General features: G+C 44.9%; 4 protein-coding genes across 4 annotated transcripts; 2 read left to right on the forward strand and 2 right to left on the reverse strand.

The window, feature by feature from the left end:
• Window positions 1-289: 289 nt before the first annotated feature.
• Window positions 290-8,536, forward strand: LOC120809441 (titin). Its single transcript, XM_040163250.2, has 4 exons — window positions 290-526; window positions 964-1,075; window positions 1,339-7,611; window positions 7,805-8,536. The coding sequence occupies exons 1-4, from the start codon at window positions 506-508 to the stop codon at window positions 7,837-7,839; spliced, it is 6,441 nt and encodes a 2,146-aa protein (XP_040019184.2). The 5' UTR covers window positions 290-505; the 3' UTR covers window positions 7,840-8,536.
• A 94-nt stretch (window positions 8,537-8,630) lies between these two features.
• cib1 (calcium and integrin binding 1 (calmyrin)) lies at window positions 8,631-10,779 on the forward strand. The gene is made up of 7 exons (XM_040163264.2): window positions 8,631-8,963; window positions 9,428-9,462; window positions 9,578-9,677; window positions 9,820-9,973; window positions 10,052-10,170; window positions 10,296-10,384; window positions 10,473-10,779. Exons 1-7 carry the CDS (start codon window positions 8,913-8,915, stop codon window positions 10,492-10,494), a joined length of 570 nt encoding a protein of 189 aa, XP_040019198.1. The 5' UTR covers window positions 8,631-8,912; the 3' UTR covers window positions 10,495-10,779.
• On the reverse strand, window positions 10,652-13,074 carry rccd1 (RCC1 domain containing 1). Its single transcript, XM_040163262.2, has 8 exons — window positions 12,785-13,074; window positions 12,499-12,708; window positions 12,248-12,413; window positions 12,033-12,154; window positions 11,866-11,970; window positions 11,267-11,422; window positions 11,161-11,190; window positions 10,652-11,021 (listed from the first exon to the last, which is right to left on the reverse strand). The coding sequence occupies exons 1-8, from the start codon at window positions 13,053-13,055 to the stop codon at window positions 10,864-10,866; spliced, it is 1,218 nt and encodes a 405-aa protein (XP_040019196.2). The 5' UTR covers window positions 13,056-13,074; the 3' UTR covers window positions 10,652-10,863.
• Window positions 13,075-13,105: 31 nt separating this feature from the next.
• Window positions 13,106-19,725, reverse strand: LOC120809445 (protein unc-45 homolog A). The gene is made up of 19 exons (XM_040163259.2): window positions 19,518-19,725; window positions 19,189-19,381; window positions 18,454-18,629; window positions 18,258-18,347; window positions 17,949-18,116; window positions 17,466-17,634; window positions 17,163-17,333; window positions 16,907-17,078; window positions 16,524-16,824; window positions 16,329-16,423; window positions 16,088-16,229; window positions 15,767-15,907; window positions 15,492-15,619; window positions 15,347-15,413; window positions 15,139-15,252; window positions 14,937-15,052; window positions 14,487-14,604; window positions 14,258-14,413; window positions 13,106-14,148 (listed from the first exon to the last, which is right to left on the reverse strand). Exons 1-19 carry the CDS (start codon window positions 19,539-19,541, stop codon window positions 13,873-13,875), a joined length of 2,817 nt encoding a protein of 938 aa, XP_040019193.1. The 5' UTR covers window positions 19,542-19,725; the 3' UTR covers window positions 13,106-13,872.
• Window positions 19,726-20,633: the final 908 nt, after the last annotated feature.

The following is a 20,633-nucleotide window of genomic DNA, read 5'->3' on the forward strand; positions in this document are numbered from 1 at the left end:
CAAATAAACATATAATCGATTTCAGAAAAAAAAGACAGCTTGGTTATAACATCTTGTCAAAAAAGTAAACATAGAATTCGGAATTTGGCTCCTACAGGGAATGTTACATCTTTACTTCCTCAGTGTCTGATAATTTGTTTAGAAAGGCTCTTGTGTGCCAAATAAATGCACACATATCAACCAACCAACACACACAAAGCTATTAGGAGGACATCCAAACTTTAAAGCTATACAGTATGTGGACAATATTTTCGTGCTGAGCACATTTCTCTTTTCTCCCAGCTGATCTATGCAGGCCTAATTTTGAAAGAATGACCAGCTGGCCAATCCGGCTTCATGGTTATTTTAGTCTCTGCATGCACATTTTGGAGATAAAGCAGAGTGTGACTGGCACAGTTGTGAATGTCCGACACAGAGTTTGAGGCACATCACAGCCAAAGACTGAACCAACTGGATTTTAAATTGACATTTCATCTTGAATACATAAATAAACGTAAAAGAAACGATGGAAGCCAGCAACCACAAAGTAAGTTGTCCTATCTTAAAAGTTATTGAAACATATACAGTAAGAATTGAGGGCACCTAGCAACAACTTGTTGATTTTTCTTTTTTGTGTTCCCTACTGAAGTGAAATTGTTTAAAGAGCTTTAAAAAATTTATAGAAGTGTGTGTGTGTGTGTGTGTGTTTGGCAGAACAGATGGCACTGCCATAACTGTAGTTATTTTTCACAGCAGTTTCTGTTACCAACACACAGTACATTAACTATCATCATCTACAATCTAGCTTGTATGAAGCAGTTTTGTTTAAATCCGTTGTGATTAAATGTGTGAAGCATTTTTAAAAACCAAACAACACAATAAGGAAAGAACCTTACTCATAAGTAAGCCAAAATGTATTCTGCCCTTATTCAGCTGGTTTTTAATTTTATTTTCACTAACATTTTTGTGCTCTCTCTTTCGTAGGTTGCAGAAAAAACAGATACGGCTCACACTCTAAATATAAATATGACATTGGACACTGATGCAGCACTCACAGCGGAGGATTCCCAGTCACCCCTCACAGTCATTGTCCAGGGTATGTCATGCCTGTGGAAAACAAACAGCACAATAAGTACAACTGAAGTGCAGCAAAACATAATCTACGTTCAAACATTCAGTTGTTAAGTTAGAAGTTATGAAAAGTTAGTATACAAAATTAACAATAAGCTGTTCATAATTTACCATGCCATGACTTAGCTTATTCAGTAACATGTGAATATTTAATAATTAGTCTTACTCTGCGTAGGGATCCGATCTAAAGTTTCATGTATTTGGTGTCCCCCCCCCCTCACACTGCAGGTCAGCCTGCCATTTCTGCAGAGACTGGAGAACCCAACCCGGAGGTCCAACTCGGCCCTGTCGCAGATAAGGAAAATGCTGTTAAACCAAAACTTCAGATAACTTTTGGCACATTCACCGTCAAGAATGGTGAAGATCTGAAAGTAGAGATCCCAGTAATTGGGCACCCGGCACCAAAGATCGAATGGAAACAAGATGGCCAGGCAGTAAAAGAGACATCAAGGCTAGAGGTTGTAAATACATCATCATTAACAGTTCTCCGCATAAGACGCGCGGCCAGGGAGCACTCTGGTCAATACTCTGTCACGGCCAGCAACAGTTCCGGAAAACATTCAGGAGAAATTGCTGTGGTTGTTCTGGAAAAGCCAGGCCCACCCACAGGGCCTGTGAGGATTGATGAGATCAGTTCTGACCACGCCATCATTTCATGGGAGCCACCAGAATACACAGGAGGCTGTCAGCTGGACAACTACATAGTGGAGAAACGGGAAACTCTGAGCACAGAATGGCAGACTGTGTCCGCAACGACAGTACGAACCACGATCAAAGTCACCAAACTGAAGACAGGAAACGAATACCAGTTCAGAGTGTTTGCAGAAAATAGGTATGGAAAGAGTACTGCAATCAACTCTCCTATTGTCATTGCACAATATCCTTTCAATGTGCCCAACGCTCCTGGCAAACCCTTTGTGTCCTCAGTGGCAAAGTACAACATGGTGGTTGAATGGGAGCCTCCAGCAAAAGACGGGGGCAGCCCCGTCATCGGCTATCACCTTGAACGCAAAGAGAAAAACAGCATCTTGTGGACCAAGCTAAACAAACTCGTTATACCCGACGGCCGTTTCAAAACGAGTGGATTGGAGGAAGGCATTGAGTATGAATTCAGGGTCTTTGCTGAAAATATTGCTGGACTCAGCCCATGTAGCAAGATATCTGAATGCTGTGTGGCAAGAGACCCCTGCGATCCACCTGGTGCACCCGAAGCTGTTGTCATCACAAGAGAGAATATCACACTTCAGTGGGCCAAACCCAAGTATGATGGCGGAAGCACCATTACAGGATACGTTGTCGAAAAGAGGGAGCTCCCAGATGGCAGATGGATGAAAGCAAACTTCACCAGTGTTATTGAGAACCAGTTCATAGTCACAGGTCTGACGGGAGGCCAGAGTTATGAGTTTAGAGTAACTGCTAAGAATGGTGCTGGTGTTTGGAGCATGCCGTCGCAAATCATAACCATTGTCGCACAGGATGTTATTGAAGAACCCACAGCATTCATTGATCCCAAGTTCAAGAGTACGACCGTTGTTCAGGCTGGTGGGACATTCGTCATTGATGCTGATTACTTTGGGAAGCCACTCCCTGTAGTGGCGTGGTTGAAGAACGGAAAATTAATTGACAAAACAACACAGAGAACAGAGGTTAAAAACACCATCACTCATACAACTCTGACGGTGAGGGACTGTTCACGAGCGGATGGGGGACACTTTGTCTTGAGCCTCAGCAACATAGGTGGAACTACATCTATCCCTGTTATTGTAAAGGTGCTTGATAGACCTGGTCCTCCAGGTGGACCTCTGAAGGTGAAAGTTGTCAGTGCAGAGAAGTGTAATCTTCACTGGAACCATCCTTTAAATGATGGGGGTGACAGTATTTCCCACTACGTAATTGAAAAAAGGGAGACCAGCCGTGTGACATGGACAGGGGTCGACCCTCACGTTGAAACTGTCAGCTACAAAGTGTCAAAACTTGTGCCCGGCAAAGAGTATATATTCAGGATTGCTGCTGTGAATAAATTTGGTGTTGGTGAATTTCTGGAATCAGATGCCTTTATCGCACAAAACCCCTTTACAACACCTGGTGCACCATCTACCCCTACTGCTAGCGCTGTGACTGGTGATTCAATAGTGCTATCGTGGGAAAGGCCCGAGAGGGACGGTGGCTCAGAGATCGATGGCTACATCCTTGAGAAATGTGACAAAGAAGGTGTCAGGTGGACCAAATGCAACAAGAGAAGACTAAACGATTTGCGTTTCCGATGCACAGGGCTGGCTGAGGGACATCACTTTCAGTTCAGAGTATCGGCAGAGAATGCTGCAGGTGTTGGTCCACCCAGTGAGCCAAGCGAGTATATAAAAGTATGTGAAGCTACCTACCCACCTGGTCCCCCTACCAACCCCAAAGTGACAGACTATTCCAGCAGTACTGTGTCTCTGAGCTGGTCAAAGCCCATCTATGATGGCGGGGCAGCCGTCAGTGGGTTTGTGGTCGAGATGAAAGAGGCAGCAGAAGACGAATGGATCGCATGTACACCCAGCACGGGTGTAGAGGACACAAACTACACCGTGAAGAGACTGAGAGAAAATGCAAAGTATGATTTTCGCATACGTGCCGTGAATGCCGCGGGAGTTGGGGAGTATGCAGAGCTGCCCGGGTCTGTGGTAGCTGCTGAGAAACTGGAGGCCCCTGAAATCGAGTTGGACACTACCTTGAGGAAAATTGTCATTGTTCGAGCCTGTTCCACATTACGTCTCCTCGTTACCGTCAGAGGAAAGCCGGAGCCTGAGGTTAGATGGTCAAAAGAAGGGGGCACTGTCAGTGAGCGTGCGCAAATTGAGGTCACAAGCTCCTCTACAGAGTTATTGATCGAGAATGTCAACAGAAACGAAGCAGGGAAATATATACTGACTGCCGAGAACTGCTGCGGCTCTAAATCCGCATTCGTCAATGTCAGAGTGCTGGACTCTCCGAGCGCACCAACGAACTTGGAGGTGAAAGACGTGAAGAGGAACTCTGCGTTGATCTCTTGGGAGGCACCTCTCATTGACGGAGGAGCAAAGATTTCACACTACATTGTAGAAAAGCGAGAGGAGGCCAGGAAGGCATTCACAAACGTTTGCAGCAACTGTGTGAGAAACTCATTCAAGATTGACAACCTCCTCGAAGGGAGCTTCTATTATTTCCGTGTTCTGGCTGTGAATGAGTTTGGTACTGGACTGCCAGCAGAGACCACTGAGGCTGTTAAATTGTCTGAGGCCCCTCTGTGTCCTGGCAAAATAGCTCTCAGTGATGTTACATGCAATAGTGCAAGACTGTCTTGGGAGAAGCCTGAACATGATGGCGGAAGCAAAATCACATGTTATATTGTAGAAATTCAGGTGAAGGGAGATGACTCGTGGACAACGTGTTCAGAGGGTAAAGCACTGGAAGCGACTATCAGTGGGCTGGCTAAAGGAAAGGAGTATTTGTTTAGAGTCATCGCTGTGAATGAAAAAGGAAAAAGTGAACCAAAGCTCTTCTCGGCACCTGTTGAAGTAAAGGATACCAGGGGGGCTGAGCCCATTATCAATTTGCTGTCCAAGACATTCAGTGTGAAGGCAGGAAATGATTTAAAGATTGATGTTCCATTCAAGAGTGCACCAACAACAACAACAGTAGCCTGGAAGAAAGACGGCAACTTGCTGAAAGAGACCAGCAGAGTGAACGCACACACATCGGACACATCATCTCAGATAATGGTCAAGGACGCATCCCGAATAGACGCTGGCATGTATGAGGTGACCCTAACCAACTCAACTGGAACCACATCTGCTGAAATCTTTGTCAATGTGTTTGAAAGACCTGGACCACCTATTGAGCTCTGTGTGGATGAAGTGAGTGCTGACTCTATGTCTTTGTCTTGGCAGCCCCCACATTACACTGGCGGATGCCAGATCAGTAATTATGTCGTTGAGAAGCGAGATGCAGGCAGCACAATATGGCAAACTGTGTCAGCAACGGTTGCCAGAACATCAATCAAGGTGTGTCGTTTGACGCAGGGCACAGAATATCATTTTCGTGTTGCCGCGGAGAACCGCTATGGCAAAAGCCATTTTGTTGAGTCCGACCCTGTTGTCGCCCAGTATCCTTTTAAGCCCCCTGGTCCACCAACCAATCTCCGTATCCTTAGTGCCTCAAAGGCCTTCATGGTGGTTGCGTGGAGCAAGCCAGACAGTGACGGCGGCAGCCCTGTTATTGGTTATCATTTTGAATGCAAAGATCAAAGCAGTATTCTGTGGTCAAAGCTAAACAGAAGCCCAGTGACTGAGAACCAATTCAAGGTAACAAGTGTGGAAGAAGGTCTGATATATGAGTTCAGGGTCTGTGCTGAGAACATGGCTGGTGTTGGACCATGCAGTAAGGCATCTGAGCCTGTAGCAGCAAGAGACCAGTGCGATCCCCCACGCAACCTCACTGTCACCAATATAACAAACAGCTCAGTTTCCCTCTCATGGGACAAACCAGAATATGATGGTGGTGCTAAAATTACCGGGTATATTGTTGAGCGTAAAAAGCTGCCAGATACTTGCTGGCTTAAGTGCAACTTCACAAATTTACTGGACACCTTCTTGGATGTTACTGGCCTCTCAGAAGGTGAACAGTATGATTTTCGTGTGATTGCGAAGAATGCAGCTGAGCTCTTCAGTGCCCCCTCCGAAACCACCGGACCTCTCACAGTACAGCACAATGTGGAGCCACCCAACATTATCTTGGAGGACAAATATAGACAGGTGGTGGTTGTCAAAGCGGGAGACCTCCTAAGAATAGATGCTGACATCTCTGGCCGCCCCAACCCAACAGTGGTTTGGTTGAAGAATGGTAGAAATATTGACACCAAGGGACGCGTTGAAATAACTGCAACAAAGACCCACACCTCCCTACTTATCAGAGAAAGTGTTAGAAAAGACTCCGGACAGTATCTCCTGACCCTGCAGAGTATAGGTGGTACCACGTCTAAGGCCATTTCCTGCAAAGTTCTGGACAGACCCGGCCCACCTGCTGGACCACTAGAAGTGTTTGGACTCTCAGCAGAGAAATGCAGCGTGTCATGGGGGCCCCCGCAGGAGACTGGCGGTGCTGAGATCATCCACTACGTTGTAGAGAAATGTGAAACCAGCCGCGTAGCCTGGACCCTCGTGTACAGTGACATAGTGGCAACCACTTGCAAAATAGCCAAGCTTCTCAAAGGAAATGAGTACCTTTTTAGGGTGAGAGCAGTGAACAAATATGGGGAAGGGGAGACTTTGGAAAGTGAGCCCATCAAGGCCATGGATCCCTTCACTATCCCGTCCGCTCCCACCGACGTTGAGGTCACAAATGTTACTATCGAGGCCATGACCATCTGCTGGAAGAGACCTGCCTCCGATGGCGGCAGCCACATCAGCGGTTATATCATCGAGAGAAGGGAGAAGCAGGGTGTCCGTTGGGTTCGTGTTAACAAGAAGCCGGTGTACGACCTGCGAGTCAAAGCCTCCGGCCTGCACGAGGGATGCGAGTATGAATTCAGAGTCTTTGCCGAGAATGCCGCGGGGCTAAGTGAACCCAGTCTCCCAAGCCCACTCACTCTGGCAGACGATCCAAAGTTTCTAGCCTCCCCCCCTGCCAAACCCACCATAAGCGATTCATCCAGGTCTTCCATCACTCTGACATGGAACAAGCCGCTGTTTGATGGTGGAGCAGTAGTAACAGGGTACAAAGTTGAATTCAGAAAATCCGCGGAAGAAGACTGGACCGTTGGTGTTCACAACACAGATAAAACAGAGTTTACGGTAACTGGACTCGTTTCCGGGATGGAGTATGTTTTTATTGTCAGATCCATAAACAAGGTAGGCGTCAGTGAGCCAAGTCCTGAAACAGATCCTGAAGCAGCAGTGGAGAGAGAGGAGCAGCCCCGGTTTGATATTAGCGCAGACATTAGGAAGACCCTGCTAGTTAAAGATGGCAGCGCCTTCACTTTGACTGTGCCTTTTGTCGGCAAGCCTGTTCCTACTGTGACATGGGACAAAGCAGATGTAGATCTTGGAGTCAGAGGAATGATCAACACCAGCAGCTCCGTCACCTCCATCACACTGGAAAGAGCGACACGCGATGACTCCGGCAAATACGTGGTCAAACTTCAAAACGTCGCTGGATCTGCCTCTTTGACGCTGAGTGTGAGGGTTTTGGATTCACCTGGTCCACCAGCACGTGTGGCGGTTAAAGATGTGACTAAGACCTCTGCCACTGTTACCTGGGACATCCCCAAAAATGAGGGAGGGGCCCCTGTCAAGAACTACCATGTGGATGTACGGGACATCAGCAGAAAAGGGTGGACAAGGCTCACAGACAAATGCCGCCGCCTGTCCTACAAGGTGTCTGACCTGGAGGAGGGAGGGATCTACTTCTTCAGAGTGACCGGTGAAAACGAATACGGCACTGGTGTTTCAGCTGAGACAAAGGAGGGAACGAAGATGATAGGTACAATCTCCAAAGAAAAAAGAATCACATAATAGATGTTTTATTAAGTAGAAATGAAAAGCAAAATGATTGGGATGGGATATAAGCCTAAGTAGAATGTGAAGGATCTTAGATAGCAACTGGAAACATAAAATGATTTCACTTTTTCTACATTGTTCTATTTCCTGTATTCAAAATCTATATATTTTTTCAGATACAACGGATTGGGAGACAAATCCAGGAGCTTAGCCCCTCATCTTTCTGGAGTTGAAGTAACCATTTTCTGATCTTCGTGTCAAGATTCTTGTTTATACTTCCGTCTAACCCCCAAATGTGTTTGCAAATTTAATGATTTAATTCCTTACAAGACTTTTCTGATATGTTGATATATGAGTATTTTTTTATGTTGTGTTATGTAAACCAGAAAGCATTATTAATGATTTTATATTATAGAAGAAAATGCATCTGTTTGTTGATTCAAATAATAGCAACAAAATCCTCTTTTTTGCAAAACAACTGTGTTATATAATTAAGGTGCTTAGAACAGCTGTTGGTCTTTTACTTTGGGTTTGTTTTAAGGACATTTTAAAATGATACAAAGAAGACCAAATTAATAAATGAAGTTAAACAAACAGTATTAAAAACAAATATAAAGCATAAGCGTTTATGCACAGATTTGATGGTTTTAAGCTCACTTTAAAATGTAAGTGTTTATATTTTGCATATGAAGGTCAATAATTAGTGACATGATTATGGTTTCTTTAGACATTATTACCTGGCTCTCCTACAATTCTCCCAACTATACGTTTTGCATGTGGTTTTATTTCTTGAATGCAATATCTTTCATTTTGCTGGGACTTTTTTTGTATTGTGGTAAACTGAAGTATAGTTGTAGGACAGGTGGTAGCTCCCTTGGGAAATACAATAAAGGTAGCATCGAAAGTCATTTGTTTCTTGTCATCCATCATGTCCCTCTCTCCTTGTTTCCTGACTCCTCGTGACTGTCATTTGAGCCATTGAGTAAAGGTTTAAATACTTTTGAAGAGAAAAATGATCAAATTAGCGGCAAACAACCCGTTAAACAAAACTACGTTTTTGTATATATACACACATTCCGATGAAAAAGATATATAACTACAACAATCTAGCTATCATCGGACACCGTCCTTTTGTCCTGACAACCCGTCACCATGGAAACGATCGCGTAGTCAAATACAGGAAAGAGTGTGATCCCGGAAGTAAGCGGAGTGGAAAAAGAGTCGCCCGGTGGTGGGAAACTCTTCACAACAACAAAAGTACATTTCAGAATCGACATTTTGGAAATGGGCACCACGGCCAGTCAACTTGGGAAGGATTTGCTCTCAGAATATCAAGTAAGTGCCCGGAGAAAGTCCTCGAAGCGCAAATGTAGCGTCGCAGTGAGTGTTCGTGTTTAGCGCCTGGCTCAAGTTTTTTGCGTGTTGTGAGCAGCGAATTAGAGGAACTGAACGTAGCTCTGCTAGCCCAAAGTTTGACAGGCAACGATAAATGTCATACGCAGCAACAACTCGGAAGTTTTTGCTTACCGTCACAAACATTAGTTGTAGTATTCCTCACGACCTGTAATGTAAATATAACGCGAATGACAGTTGTCATCACGCCGTCATTACAGTGAAAGCTAACTTTGCTAATATAACTTCATGTTGGGCAGTTCATGGGTTCATTATGAGAGATTGGACTCATTCGTAGATTCTAGCGTGGAAAGTAGTTCTAGTAGCAGGAATTCTAGTGTGTTGCGTGTAGTGTGTAAGTTAATCTGTAACTGATTAATTCCAATAATGCTCACTTTGACTTTTAGGAGCTGACTTTCTTGACAAAACAAGAAATTCTTCTGTAAGTGATCGTCTGCATGGAATATGTCAAAAATGTAAACTTTAAAAAAATATATGATGGAAAAACTGCTGCTTACTAAAATACAAGATTAAGCAGTTTTTTGTTTCGTTTTTAGTGCTTACAAGAGATTCAGTGAACTGCTCGGTAAAGATGAGAAAGACGTGCTCCACGAGAGAGTCCCAATGGATCGTATTCTCACTCTGCCAGAGCTCAAGGTGAGAAGCTACTTCAGATCAGAAACACGGGACTGCTTCTTGGTGGTTCCCAGTGCAGGACTAAGAATGTCCTGTGCTTTGTGTGTTATGTGCTTCCAGTACTGATGCATTACACTGACCCTTGTACTTGTTCCTGGCACAGTCCAACCCCTTCCGGAAGAGAATCTGCTACGTATTCTCAACATCTGATAGCAAAAATGGAAGCCTCACCTTTGAGGACTTTCTGGATCTCCTGAGTGCCTTCAGCGACTCTGCTACCATGGAAATCAAATCCCACTATGCGTTTCGTATATTTGGTAAATAAGCAAAGGAGGTTGGTCAGTCATGATGTCTTTAAGGCTATAAATCTGTGTAATAGGTTTTCATATTTTCAGACTTTGATGACGATGGAACTCTTGACTGTGGTGATCTGGAGAAGTTGGTCAACTGCCTGACTGGTGAGACGGACGAGACAAAGCTGACCGCAGAGGAAATGAGGCAGCTCATCAGCAATGTGAGTCCAACGAGCCTTCTGCTCCTTACAGATGCAAGCAGGTACACCGGATGGTTGAAATGGCCGGTGTATGGCACACGGATGTAATAGTGTAACATGTGTAATAGCGCATGTATGCCTTTCAGATTCTTGAAGAGTCAGACATTGACAAGGATGGAACCGTGAACCTCTCAGAGTTTCAGCATGTCATTTCAAGGTCTCCAGATTTTGTCAGGTGACTAAAAACTAAATTGCTAACACTGATGTGTATTATTCACAAGTATGTTTGCCCCTAACAGCTTGTTATTGTGATTTCTCCACAGCTCTTTTAAGATTGTGCTGTGAAGACATCTAATGGCCTTTACCTCTACTTTTAACCCTTATGGTTTTTAATTTACAATTCAGTTTCAAAACGTTTGAGATTTGCCTTAAAGTATAGTTACCTGTAGATTTTATTGCCTTAACTATTTGATGTGTTCTTTGTGAAATATATAACCTGTGATTTGTTTTCATTTTTTTCTAGAGAACATTTTTAATACTTCCAAAAAGTGCTCATATATGCAGTTGATTGTTTTAACCTAGACAAAAAGGAACTTGTACGTCACAAAATAAATTAAAAAAATGAATTCAGTCTTTTGCTGTGAATATTTTCGCTTCCTGGTGTGTTGTTCAAAGTCCAGGGTCCACGTTTATTAAATGGATCCCATAAAGTCCTCACGAGCAAGCTACTTCCTCCTCGGCGACAGCAGCAAAAGTGTTCCATGCCCCACACACTACGTCAGTCACATGCATCTGCTGCTCCCTGAAGAACTCCACCCGCTGCGGCTCATCTGAACTGAGTAAATTCTGCTGTCCAAGTTGCCCATAGTCACCTGAAAATGACAGTGGAAGTAAAGATGGACAGGGTGAGTTCCACACATCCAGTATTTGTCCTCAAAGCATACTGATGACTTATATTGGGAGTGGAAAAATGCTTTTGCGTGTCAGTTTAGGTCCACAAATCAAACCTACCCCAGCCCCAAGTGTAGAGGTCGCCTTTTGCTGCAATTAGAAAACAAAGAGATTTGCAAAGAACATGTGAAGGAGCACGTAACCATTGTAAAGTTTGGTTTCTTACTTGTTACTGCAGCTGTGTGGCGGCATCCACAGCTCACTGTTCTGATTTCACACGGCGGCGTGACGTCAAGCAGAGCTGGGAATGCCTGGATTGATATGAATACCTCTTCATGTTGTTCTTCAGCTGGAGACGTGCTGGCATCTTGATATTGTGCTCCTGTTCAGTACAGTTAATGTTGCAGTTGTTGCCACTTACAATTAAGGGTCGGGGTGCATATACGTACAATGTAAAGCACTTCCTATGCCATCCATGCATTTAAAGAGTTTGTGGATCAGAAATGTGAGATTTCCACTCTTAACTCACCCAGTACAATAAAGCGTAATGGAATTTAGTTTATGGTGCTTTAAAATGGCAAAAATACACCGGAAAATATACAGCAAGGAATCTTAGTGAGCATATTCTCCTGTTCAAAGTTAATTAATTAGCAAAGATCCTTTACAAATGCTGTGGAAATGCTCCTATTTAAGCATTTAACAAATAGTAAGTTATTGCAACCATCTCAAACAACTCAGTATAGTGTTGGGGGCGAGTTGTGCCTCAGCATCAAGGGGTAAATAAGAGTTTGATGTGTTTATTTCTTAATGGTAATACAGACTTACCTTCTTGTTGGCTACTTTGCTGCCGCAGTGCTTTCCTCAGACCTCGCGAGGGAAGTCCAAGTTGGCCACTTTCATTCCAGCCCCACACATAGAGATCTCCTCCATCTGAAGAAAAATGTCATTTGTGGTAAATCTACCGCCCCCCCCTCCTCCTTAAAGACACTTACCACTGATGCAGACAGAGTGCCAGCCTCCTGTTGCCACATGGCTCATGGGCATCCCCCAGAGGGCCTCCACTATCCTGGGCTCCTCCTCAGAGGCCAGGCCTCCGTGCCCCAACTGACCATGGCTGTCAAACACACACACACACACACACACACACACACGATCAGGATAGGCGGTTTTCTTTTCTTTTGTGCGTCCAGACGGTTGTTGGGTGTACCTGCCCAGTCCCCAGGTGTGCACGGCTCCGGAGGCGCTGAGCAGGACAGCGTGCTCTGAACTCAGCGCCAGCATCTTGGCCTGCAGGTGTGGTGACAGCAGGCGGTACAGAGGCAGTTTGGGGGCTACGTAACCCCCGGGGACCAATGGGAGCTTCACGGAGGGTCCTGCACAGAAGCAAAGGATCGTACCGTTTATCCAATTATCACATCGTACTAGTAGAGGTCAAGTTAGACGATGGAACGAGCTTACCAGAGCTGTCGGGGTGGGTTTTTATTTCCATGCTCCACGACGGGGTCTTCTCCTCCTTCCGCAGATCCCAGCACTCAACTCGGTCCGAAAAAGCGAGGCTCAAGAACGACTCACTGATGAGGACATCTTTACAGCCGCGGCTCTCCTGCACGGGACGCGCGTCACACGACTCGTGGGAGGCGAAGCCCGCGAGGGACACGCAGCTGTCACCTGATGGACGGGGAGCGAGACGTCATTACCAATGCATTTAACGTAATACGTGTTTGTGTAGGTGTAACAGACTTACTATTCAAATGCAGGGATGCTCTTCGACTCCAACTGGCTCGTTTTTGACATTCATTCTTCACGCAGCAGTCCCGCCTGTCCACCTCACTGGAGAGCTCCGTCGGACTGCTCACTTTAACTTCTGCTGCTGCATCGCTACACTCCCCTTGCATCGGCTTCTCGTGGACATATATTTGTCCAAACGCGTTAAAACCAAACCCGAACCACCGCATTGGGAACGCGACGAAGTTTTGAACGCTGGCATGAACGGTGTGTGAGTGTGTGCGGCGCATGCGCAGGACGCTCCTGCAAAAGCGACACGGGAAACGGAAACGTGACCATATTATCATCCGGGTATGTACATTTTATTTAGTCAAAACGACCAACCGTACAACATTGTGAATGTAGTGGAGCGATAATAGTCATAAAACATTCAAAAATAAAACGCACACAAATATGTGAATTCAATGTTTTTGTATTTGGTCTCTATGCATTTCCTGCAAACAAGTGTGTTATTGCTGAAAACTGCTGCAAAATATTTCATACTAAACAGTAGTGCATGGAATGGAAATGTAGTCTTAAAAGTATTTTGGGGAATAATCATAACAAAAAAAAAACATGCAAATATAAAAGAATGGCAATCTTTAGTAATTTCTATAGAGTAGCCTTAATAGCCTCCCAAGTCAAAAACACGTTGGTGGTCCATCATCATACAGTGCACAGACAGGATTTATTTTGCAACCCAAAACAATCTCTTCTTAAACCCACGCAGGAAGGTTTGTTAATTGAAACCTAAGGAAACGTCTGGTCGAAAGCCCTTTTTCCATGTGTGTGAGTACAATTTAGAACAATAAAATGAGTGGAAAAGTAATGTAAAACACCAAACCAAACCTCTACTACCTTTCAATCGCTGCCATTCTTTTTTTCATGTTTTGACTGCTTTTCACAATTTTTGCTTAAGGCAAGTGAGCATTTAAGCGTCGGCTGTTACCCATCCAGACGAGAGGTGATTTCCTGTCATAGTGAAATGATTTCATGGTCCCAGACAAAACACAAATTATAGAACTTCACCATTACCAGGAGGCACATTCACACTCTGCAGCTGCGTTTTCAGGGTCCAGTTCCTTTGCCGTCCCTGGTCATGATGATGCTGTACTCCACGGCCTTCTCCAGACAGCTCTGGGCAACCTTAGAAACCGGCTGCGGCGTGCCCTCTCCTCCCTTGGCCAAGACAGAAAGTATCTCCAGAGCTTCACTCTCCATGATAGTCTCGGCCAGGCTCTTCTCCGCCTGCATCATGTTGTGAACTATGACCACTCCACGGTGGCACAGGGCGGGTATGTCGCAGAGCAATAGCGACTGTATGATCTCCAGCCAGTGGGTTGTCTGAGAAGAGAAGAGGAAGTGAGGTTTGTTTAAATAGAGAGGTGAATCGTTGCAGCGCTGGGGTGATGCATGTGTGGGAAACCGTGATCCGCTGCAGTGGTCTGCTTACTGTTCCAGGGATGCGTGCGCAGAGCTCAGGCTGCTCGGCGGTCAGCATGGCCAGAGTTCCCGCAGCAGCTTTACGCAGCCTCTCGTCGTCTTCTCCGCTGTAGAGCACAAGCAGCTTCAGGCGGTCGTTCCCCGTGGCCAGGTAGAGCTTCTGCACCTGAGGACGCACCACTTTTAAATCTACTCAACATATTCTTGCCATACGATCCTCTATTTTGTATGCGTCTTACCTCTGTGCTCAACACCAGATTACACATGCACTCTGTGGCTGAAGCTCGGACCAGGTCGTGCTCCTCAAACATGTAGCCTTCTATTTTTGGGACGGCCTTCTCCTTTATGATCTTTTGTCTGTGAAATGGCACTTGTGATTAAAAACAAGCAGATGCTCTAAACAAAACCGTTATGCCAAAAGAGAAGATGTATTATATAAATGAAAACAAATTGAGACTCAAAAAGGCAATAACATTTCAGTGTGAAGCTTTGACCGGATCGAATTCATCAACAATAAAAGACAGCGCAAAGTATAAATGCAAATAAGGCACTTAAAGGTACAAAATCATGTAATAATGTTCCTTGCTTTGAGGGATGTAGGTAAACAAAATAAGTAAACTTTTAGATGATGTCCTGTGACAATGGTTTAATTCATGCATTCTTATGATAGACTCCCCCTAGTTGCAAACCTGAGTCTTTCACTGATCCCAGCCAAGTTGGTGAGAGCCATCAGTGCCTCAAAGTTCTGCAACAGCGTGCACTCAAGACTGAGAATACTGACAAGGGGCCGAACCACCTCATAGATCTGACAACAGAAAGTTAGACATGGTTAAAGAGGAAATGGTTTAAGTTGTTTTTTACCACAGACTTTTGTAGCTTGCACTTTCTCACCCTTTCCCCTGGGAAGGCTATCTCTGGATTAGACGTGATGGTGATTTTTGCCAGAGCCTGGGCAGCTTTGATTTTACCCACATCCGTGTTGTCAGAAGCCAGTGGGATCAACGCCTATGGAGGAAAACAAAATCATACAAATCATCTGAACCTTCTAAAGTAAGATGTTTAGATCGGTGTGCAGTCTAAAACTATCACTGTGTTCTACCTTTCCTCCACCCTGCGCCACCACTGTGCCTCGGTCTTCTTGTCGTTCCACCAAAGCCAAGAACACCCTGTTGTGAAAAATGGCATCAACGGAAAGTCTACCGAGAGAACAGTGAGTGTGAAAGACTTAACTACTATTTTCCTACCTGGCGATACAGTCTCTACAAGCCTCAGTGAGGGCAGGACTTTCCTGTTTGACCATACACACCAATGCAGACACCACACCAGTCTCCAGCAGCTTCCTCAGTCTTTTCTCCACGTAGGAAGGTGCATCCTGAAGTGTGGAAAGACAAACCGCTACATGTAAACCACGGGTGTAAAATCCTTTATGGAGTTCCTCTAGACACAGGAGAGTGGTAGAGTGCAAGATCATGGGTTGTTTATGTAGCTCTTCGTGAATAATTAAGAATTGAAATGGCACCTTGGGGTGCTCCTCAGGCACATGCTGCTTTGCATACTTGGCCAGCTCCACCATCTGAGGGTCTGGCTTCTCCACTTCATAGCTGTTGGTGCAATTCACTAGCGTGGAGCCCACAGCGAAGAGCACCGTCTTATCCTCAGACTGAAGCAACACAAAGAAAAACAAGGTCAACACTACAAAAAAGCTTTTTGAAATACTGCAGACAAATAAATATTTAAGTAGCCACTAAGATGCTCTGAGAGAAACAGGCCTTCTAATTTGCCCTGTATTGTCAATGTGTCAGTATTCAAACAACCTTACGATTATAATCAGCAGTCAAACCTTTGCAAGCTCAAACATGGCCAGGAGAGCGTTCTTGTCTTCCACCAGGTCTTCCTTTACGTCGGCGTCAAAAGTGAGGTAGGCGAGGCCTTCCACAGACCACCGACGGGAGGTTGGTGGCAGAGACTCATTACACAGCCACCTAAAAGAAACACAACGTTCTTCTTATTACCTTCTTATTATCAGGTTTAGCAACAACGTGGGCCAGCACATTACTCAGGATTCAGACAAACAAACATACTTCCTGCACTGCTTGGCGAGCTTTAGCGTGGATCCCTCCGCAAACTGCTTCATGCTGAAGTCCGTCCCACCAGCTGATCCAAGCTTGCACAAACCCTGTGTAGTAACCACCAGAGTACCGTGCAGATCTTTAATTAGAGGTTTCTTTCCGCCGACTGCTTGAAGAGAAATACGCTCGCTCCGGCGCAGCACTTACCACCAGAGCTCTCACGCGTATCCTGTCGTTCTCGCTCTTCTTGTAGAGATCCTTCAGAAGTGCCACGCCGTTGGCGGTGATGAAGGAGGCTCTCTTCGCCTTGCCGGCCGCGTGGATCACGGTTTCCACCGCGACCTGCTGGTGGGTTGCGTCTTCGGAAGCACACAGAGCGATGACTGCGTCCATCATTCCTGACATCTCCAGAGTTCGGTTACCCACGTCGCTTGGCCCTTGGAGAAGCACGGACACCGCCTGGATTGCTCGCAGCTTGCCGTCTAGGCCATGTCGACTAAAATGTTGCCTAACCAAAAAGCAAGCTAGTTAAGGAATGCCACTATTTGGCTTTGAGCCTGTGTTACACAACGTTTTAGTAGTCGACTCACTGCACATATTCTTCACACAGCTTGTTGAAGTTCTCCCTCTCTGCGTCGCTCTTCAGGTCGTCGTAGAGTTTGCTGAGTAAGACGGAGCAGCTCATGTGGGAGTTGTCGGTAAGAGTCGGCCCTTCAGAGAGCTCAGGCACGGTCCCGGCCACCTCCAGGATTTTCTTCAGTCCTGCAAGAGAAAAAGGTTTGTTAATCTGGAAAAATGTAAGAAAATCTACATCTACATCTACAACAAGGGCAGGCGTGTTCGTACCCTGGTCGATCACCCATAACGTGAGGGAGTTGTCTGGGTTTTTCATGGACTTGCGGGGAACTTGTTTGATCAGGAGGTTGATGGCGCTGTCTCTGCCCGGTCCCGACACGTTCGATGCCGGCATCATTTCCATGAGGTGGCGTAACATTGAGCGTAGCTCCTTGGAGGGTTCTGTGTTAAATTCACACAATCAATGTCAATAAACGTGTGAAGGCACAAGACAGAAGAAGGCTGACACAAAGCATTTTGTACTTTCATGTGTGGCCAACTCCAAATATAAACATGATCAGAATCCAAACTCACCAGGAAGTATGGCTTCATCTTTCCCTCTGATCTCTTTTTTCATGCCTTCTGTCAGGGCCTCAAACATCACTTGCAGCAGGTGGCAGGCAGCCAGAGACACAGTGGAGGCTCCTGCCCCCATTACTGCACATAGCTGCTCCATCCCTAGCTCATTCACTATAGCCATGGTCTGGGGACATAAAAAGAATATCAGCAATCACAGGCAGTAAATGAATTTAGCATTTTACCAGCATGGAGAACATGGTCTCTGACAAACATGGACGTTAAGATATTGGGTCGTCTGTTGAGCGATGGTGCTGCAGCAGACTACAATCAATGGAAACAGATGGAAGGAAAACAAACAAATTACAAACAAGAGGGCTATTTATGTGTATACACTTCTGGTTTTATCAATGTTTTCCAAGAAACAAAACGCAAGTTTGCATGGCTGTTTAAAAAAACAACAAGAATGCAGTATAGTTAAGTTTAAACGTTCAATCTTACTCTGGACTGATGCCCCGTGCACATCCCAACCAGGGTCCTCAGGGCAGAAAGGACAATGTCCTCCTGCTTTGACTGAAGGAGTTTCTGAATCAGTTTCACTCCATCGTTACGGAAGATTTGCTCGGCTCCTGCGTCTTCTCGAGACAACACAACCAGATTCTGAGCAGCCTGAAATTGTTGAATGAATGGACATCATTTTGGTGCATTACAACGTCACACACAAATCAAGATGAAATGAATAATTATCAAACACATAATAAAAGAGCAAATCATACTACTGCGTATCTCCTGCCTTCGGAGTTCCTTTACCTTTTGTCTATCGGAGTCTTTCGCAGATGCGTCGACGAGAAGCGAGAACATTTGCTGCACGCGGGAATCTGTGGAGTTCTGTTGCACGGACTACACAGTGAGAAGAAAGAGCATAATTAGCAACAGTTTTCTCAGGGTGCCGTTTCGGGCACAAGACAAACCTCCCGTGATGTGCCGTTCACTCAAAACACATCACCTTCTGCTGGATCTGTGCTGCGATCTGCCTGAGCAGGTCGTGGAAGGCTTTGTTTTTGGGCTCCAGCTGGGCACACTTCTGAGCGTCCAGAAATGCCTGATCGAGCCGACAGAGCTTCTGGAAAGCTTGAGCTCTCCGGAACCTGGCTTTCACGTCGCCCGGGTCGATGTCGAGAACTGAAAAGGAGTGACATCACATTCAATATCGCTGTGTAGCCACAGCCACGGATCTCAGTGCCGTGCATGCAACAGGACAGTATTCTAACAACAGTTAGCAGGTGTTTTGAAAGTGATTCTCAATTAAACCACTCAAGATCATCACGAGTAGCTGTCACTTCGACTCTCTGCTGTCCTTGCTCCAAAATGGTGGAACGAGCTCTCTGATGACACCAGGACCGCAGAGAGCCTTCACATCTTCCGCGAACTAAAGACACACCTCTTCAGACTCTACCTCGACTAAAAGACTAACGAATTGTAGCACTTAAATTGTACTTGTAACGCCACTTATTGATAGCAAATTGTAAATTGGCTTATTTGAGGAAATTGCACTGTTGTTTCTTGCTCTTCTGAGTTTGTATCCCTATGGTTGAATGCACTTATTGTAAGTCGCTTTGGATAAAAGCGTCAGCTAAATGACATGTAATGTAATTTCAAATGTTTGTCACTTTGTTTGGTTCAACTTGAATTACTTTGTAATCAACAATGTATAAACCGTATTAGGTGCAATAGACCAGACCTTTGGAGGCATCAGCCTCTGCCTTGTCGTACTCCTCTTGTCTCAGGTAGCAGGCGGAGCGGTTGCGGTACAGAACAGCCTTCTCCGCTTGGCTGCCACTGCGCTTTATTGCTTTGGTGTAACAGCAGACAGCGCCCGGAATGTCTCCGGCCTTGAAAAGAGTGTTACCGTCCTCTTTCAAGGCTGCAGAGTCCTGAGTTACGATGAAGAAAAATATATATATTTTTAGGGTTCAGGTTGACAGAAATGCTTCGAAAAAACATTTTATTGAGGAAAGCTGCTAAGCTAAAAAAAAAAAAAAGCTACACAGCTAACTTTTGTTGTCTTACCTTTTCGTTTTCACTCGCACTCATCTTCCAATTGTAATACACAATGACAACGACGTTACGTAGTGTGGCGAATGTGTGGTTTAATTTTACTATTAATTGGACACCAACACCGCCAGCTTCAGCCAAACATGTTCGATCTCGCTACGCTTCCGTTTGTCCGCAGCACGTTGATGACGTTTGGGTAAAAGCCCGCCCCCTCCCGCACGTTCTATTACCATAAAAGGAAGGGGGGAGCCAGACTGTGTCTGTCTTCATCCCGGCTTTATTTGGTTACATTTGAATTCTGTGGCTTTCGCCAGTTCATACAGAAAAGAAGAGAACAAGCATCACCAGTCATTGATGCAATACATAGCAACTAAGAAAGTTACTGTTAATAATGGGCTTAACAGAATAAGGGTTATTAAATATTTTATTAACCATCAATAAAGATCTTATATACCTAATAAAAAAACATGTTTATTGATAGTTTTAGAAGACATAAGGAGCATCGAACTAAGCTACACAAGAATATATTACACTGGGTAAAATACAACCATACAGTGTAACAAACATATAACAAAGATACAACAAAACTCAAATGAACTCATACATTAAGTACACACTAGTGACGACTTTACTTGTATATGTGCTTGCACAAAATGAAAACACTCAAATAAAGTGCTTAAACGTCCACATCAAATGTACACTGCAGTTTGCTTGAGTCTGGATTTGTATTTTTTTTGAGTAAATGCAAAAAATACATTTTGAGTCTTAAAATGTGAGATCGAAATCCTATTGTGCATTCGGACAAGTTAAAACCACGAAAGTAAGTGTACTGCTATGGTATTTCCTTCAGTCCCCTGTCGACTCATTTACCAGGACAGCCGAGCCCCATTGTTGTGCTTCTGTTGCCGTGGAGACAGGGTGGTTCCCTATGGGATTTGTTCTCAGGTACACCTGCTAACACTCTCATATTACCTGGGCCTTTTTGTGACTATAGAACAACATCCAGAAAGTTTAAATATATTTTCCTCAGCGCTGGGCTTGTTGTGAGACCTCATACATACCAGATCCACGGGATGTCCACAAGGCTGAGCAACAACATCCTGGAACCAAAGAGATGAGTCCCGGCCTATA

Source organism: Gasterosteus aculeatus, chromosome X (assembly GCF_964276395.1).
Source record: "Gasterosteus aculeatus chromosome X, fGasAcu3.hap1.1, whole genome shotgun sequence".
NCBI lineage: Eukaryota > Metazoa > Chordata > Actinopteri > Perciformes > Gasterosteidae > Gasterosteus > Gasterosteus aculeatus.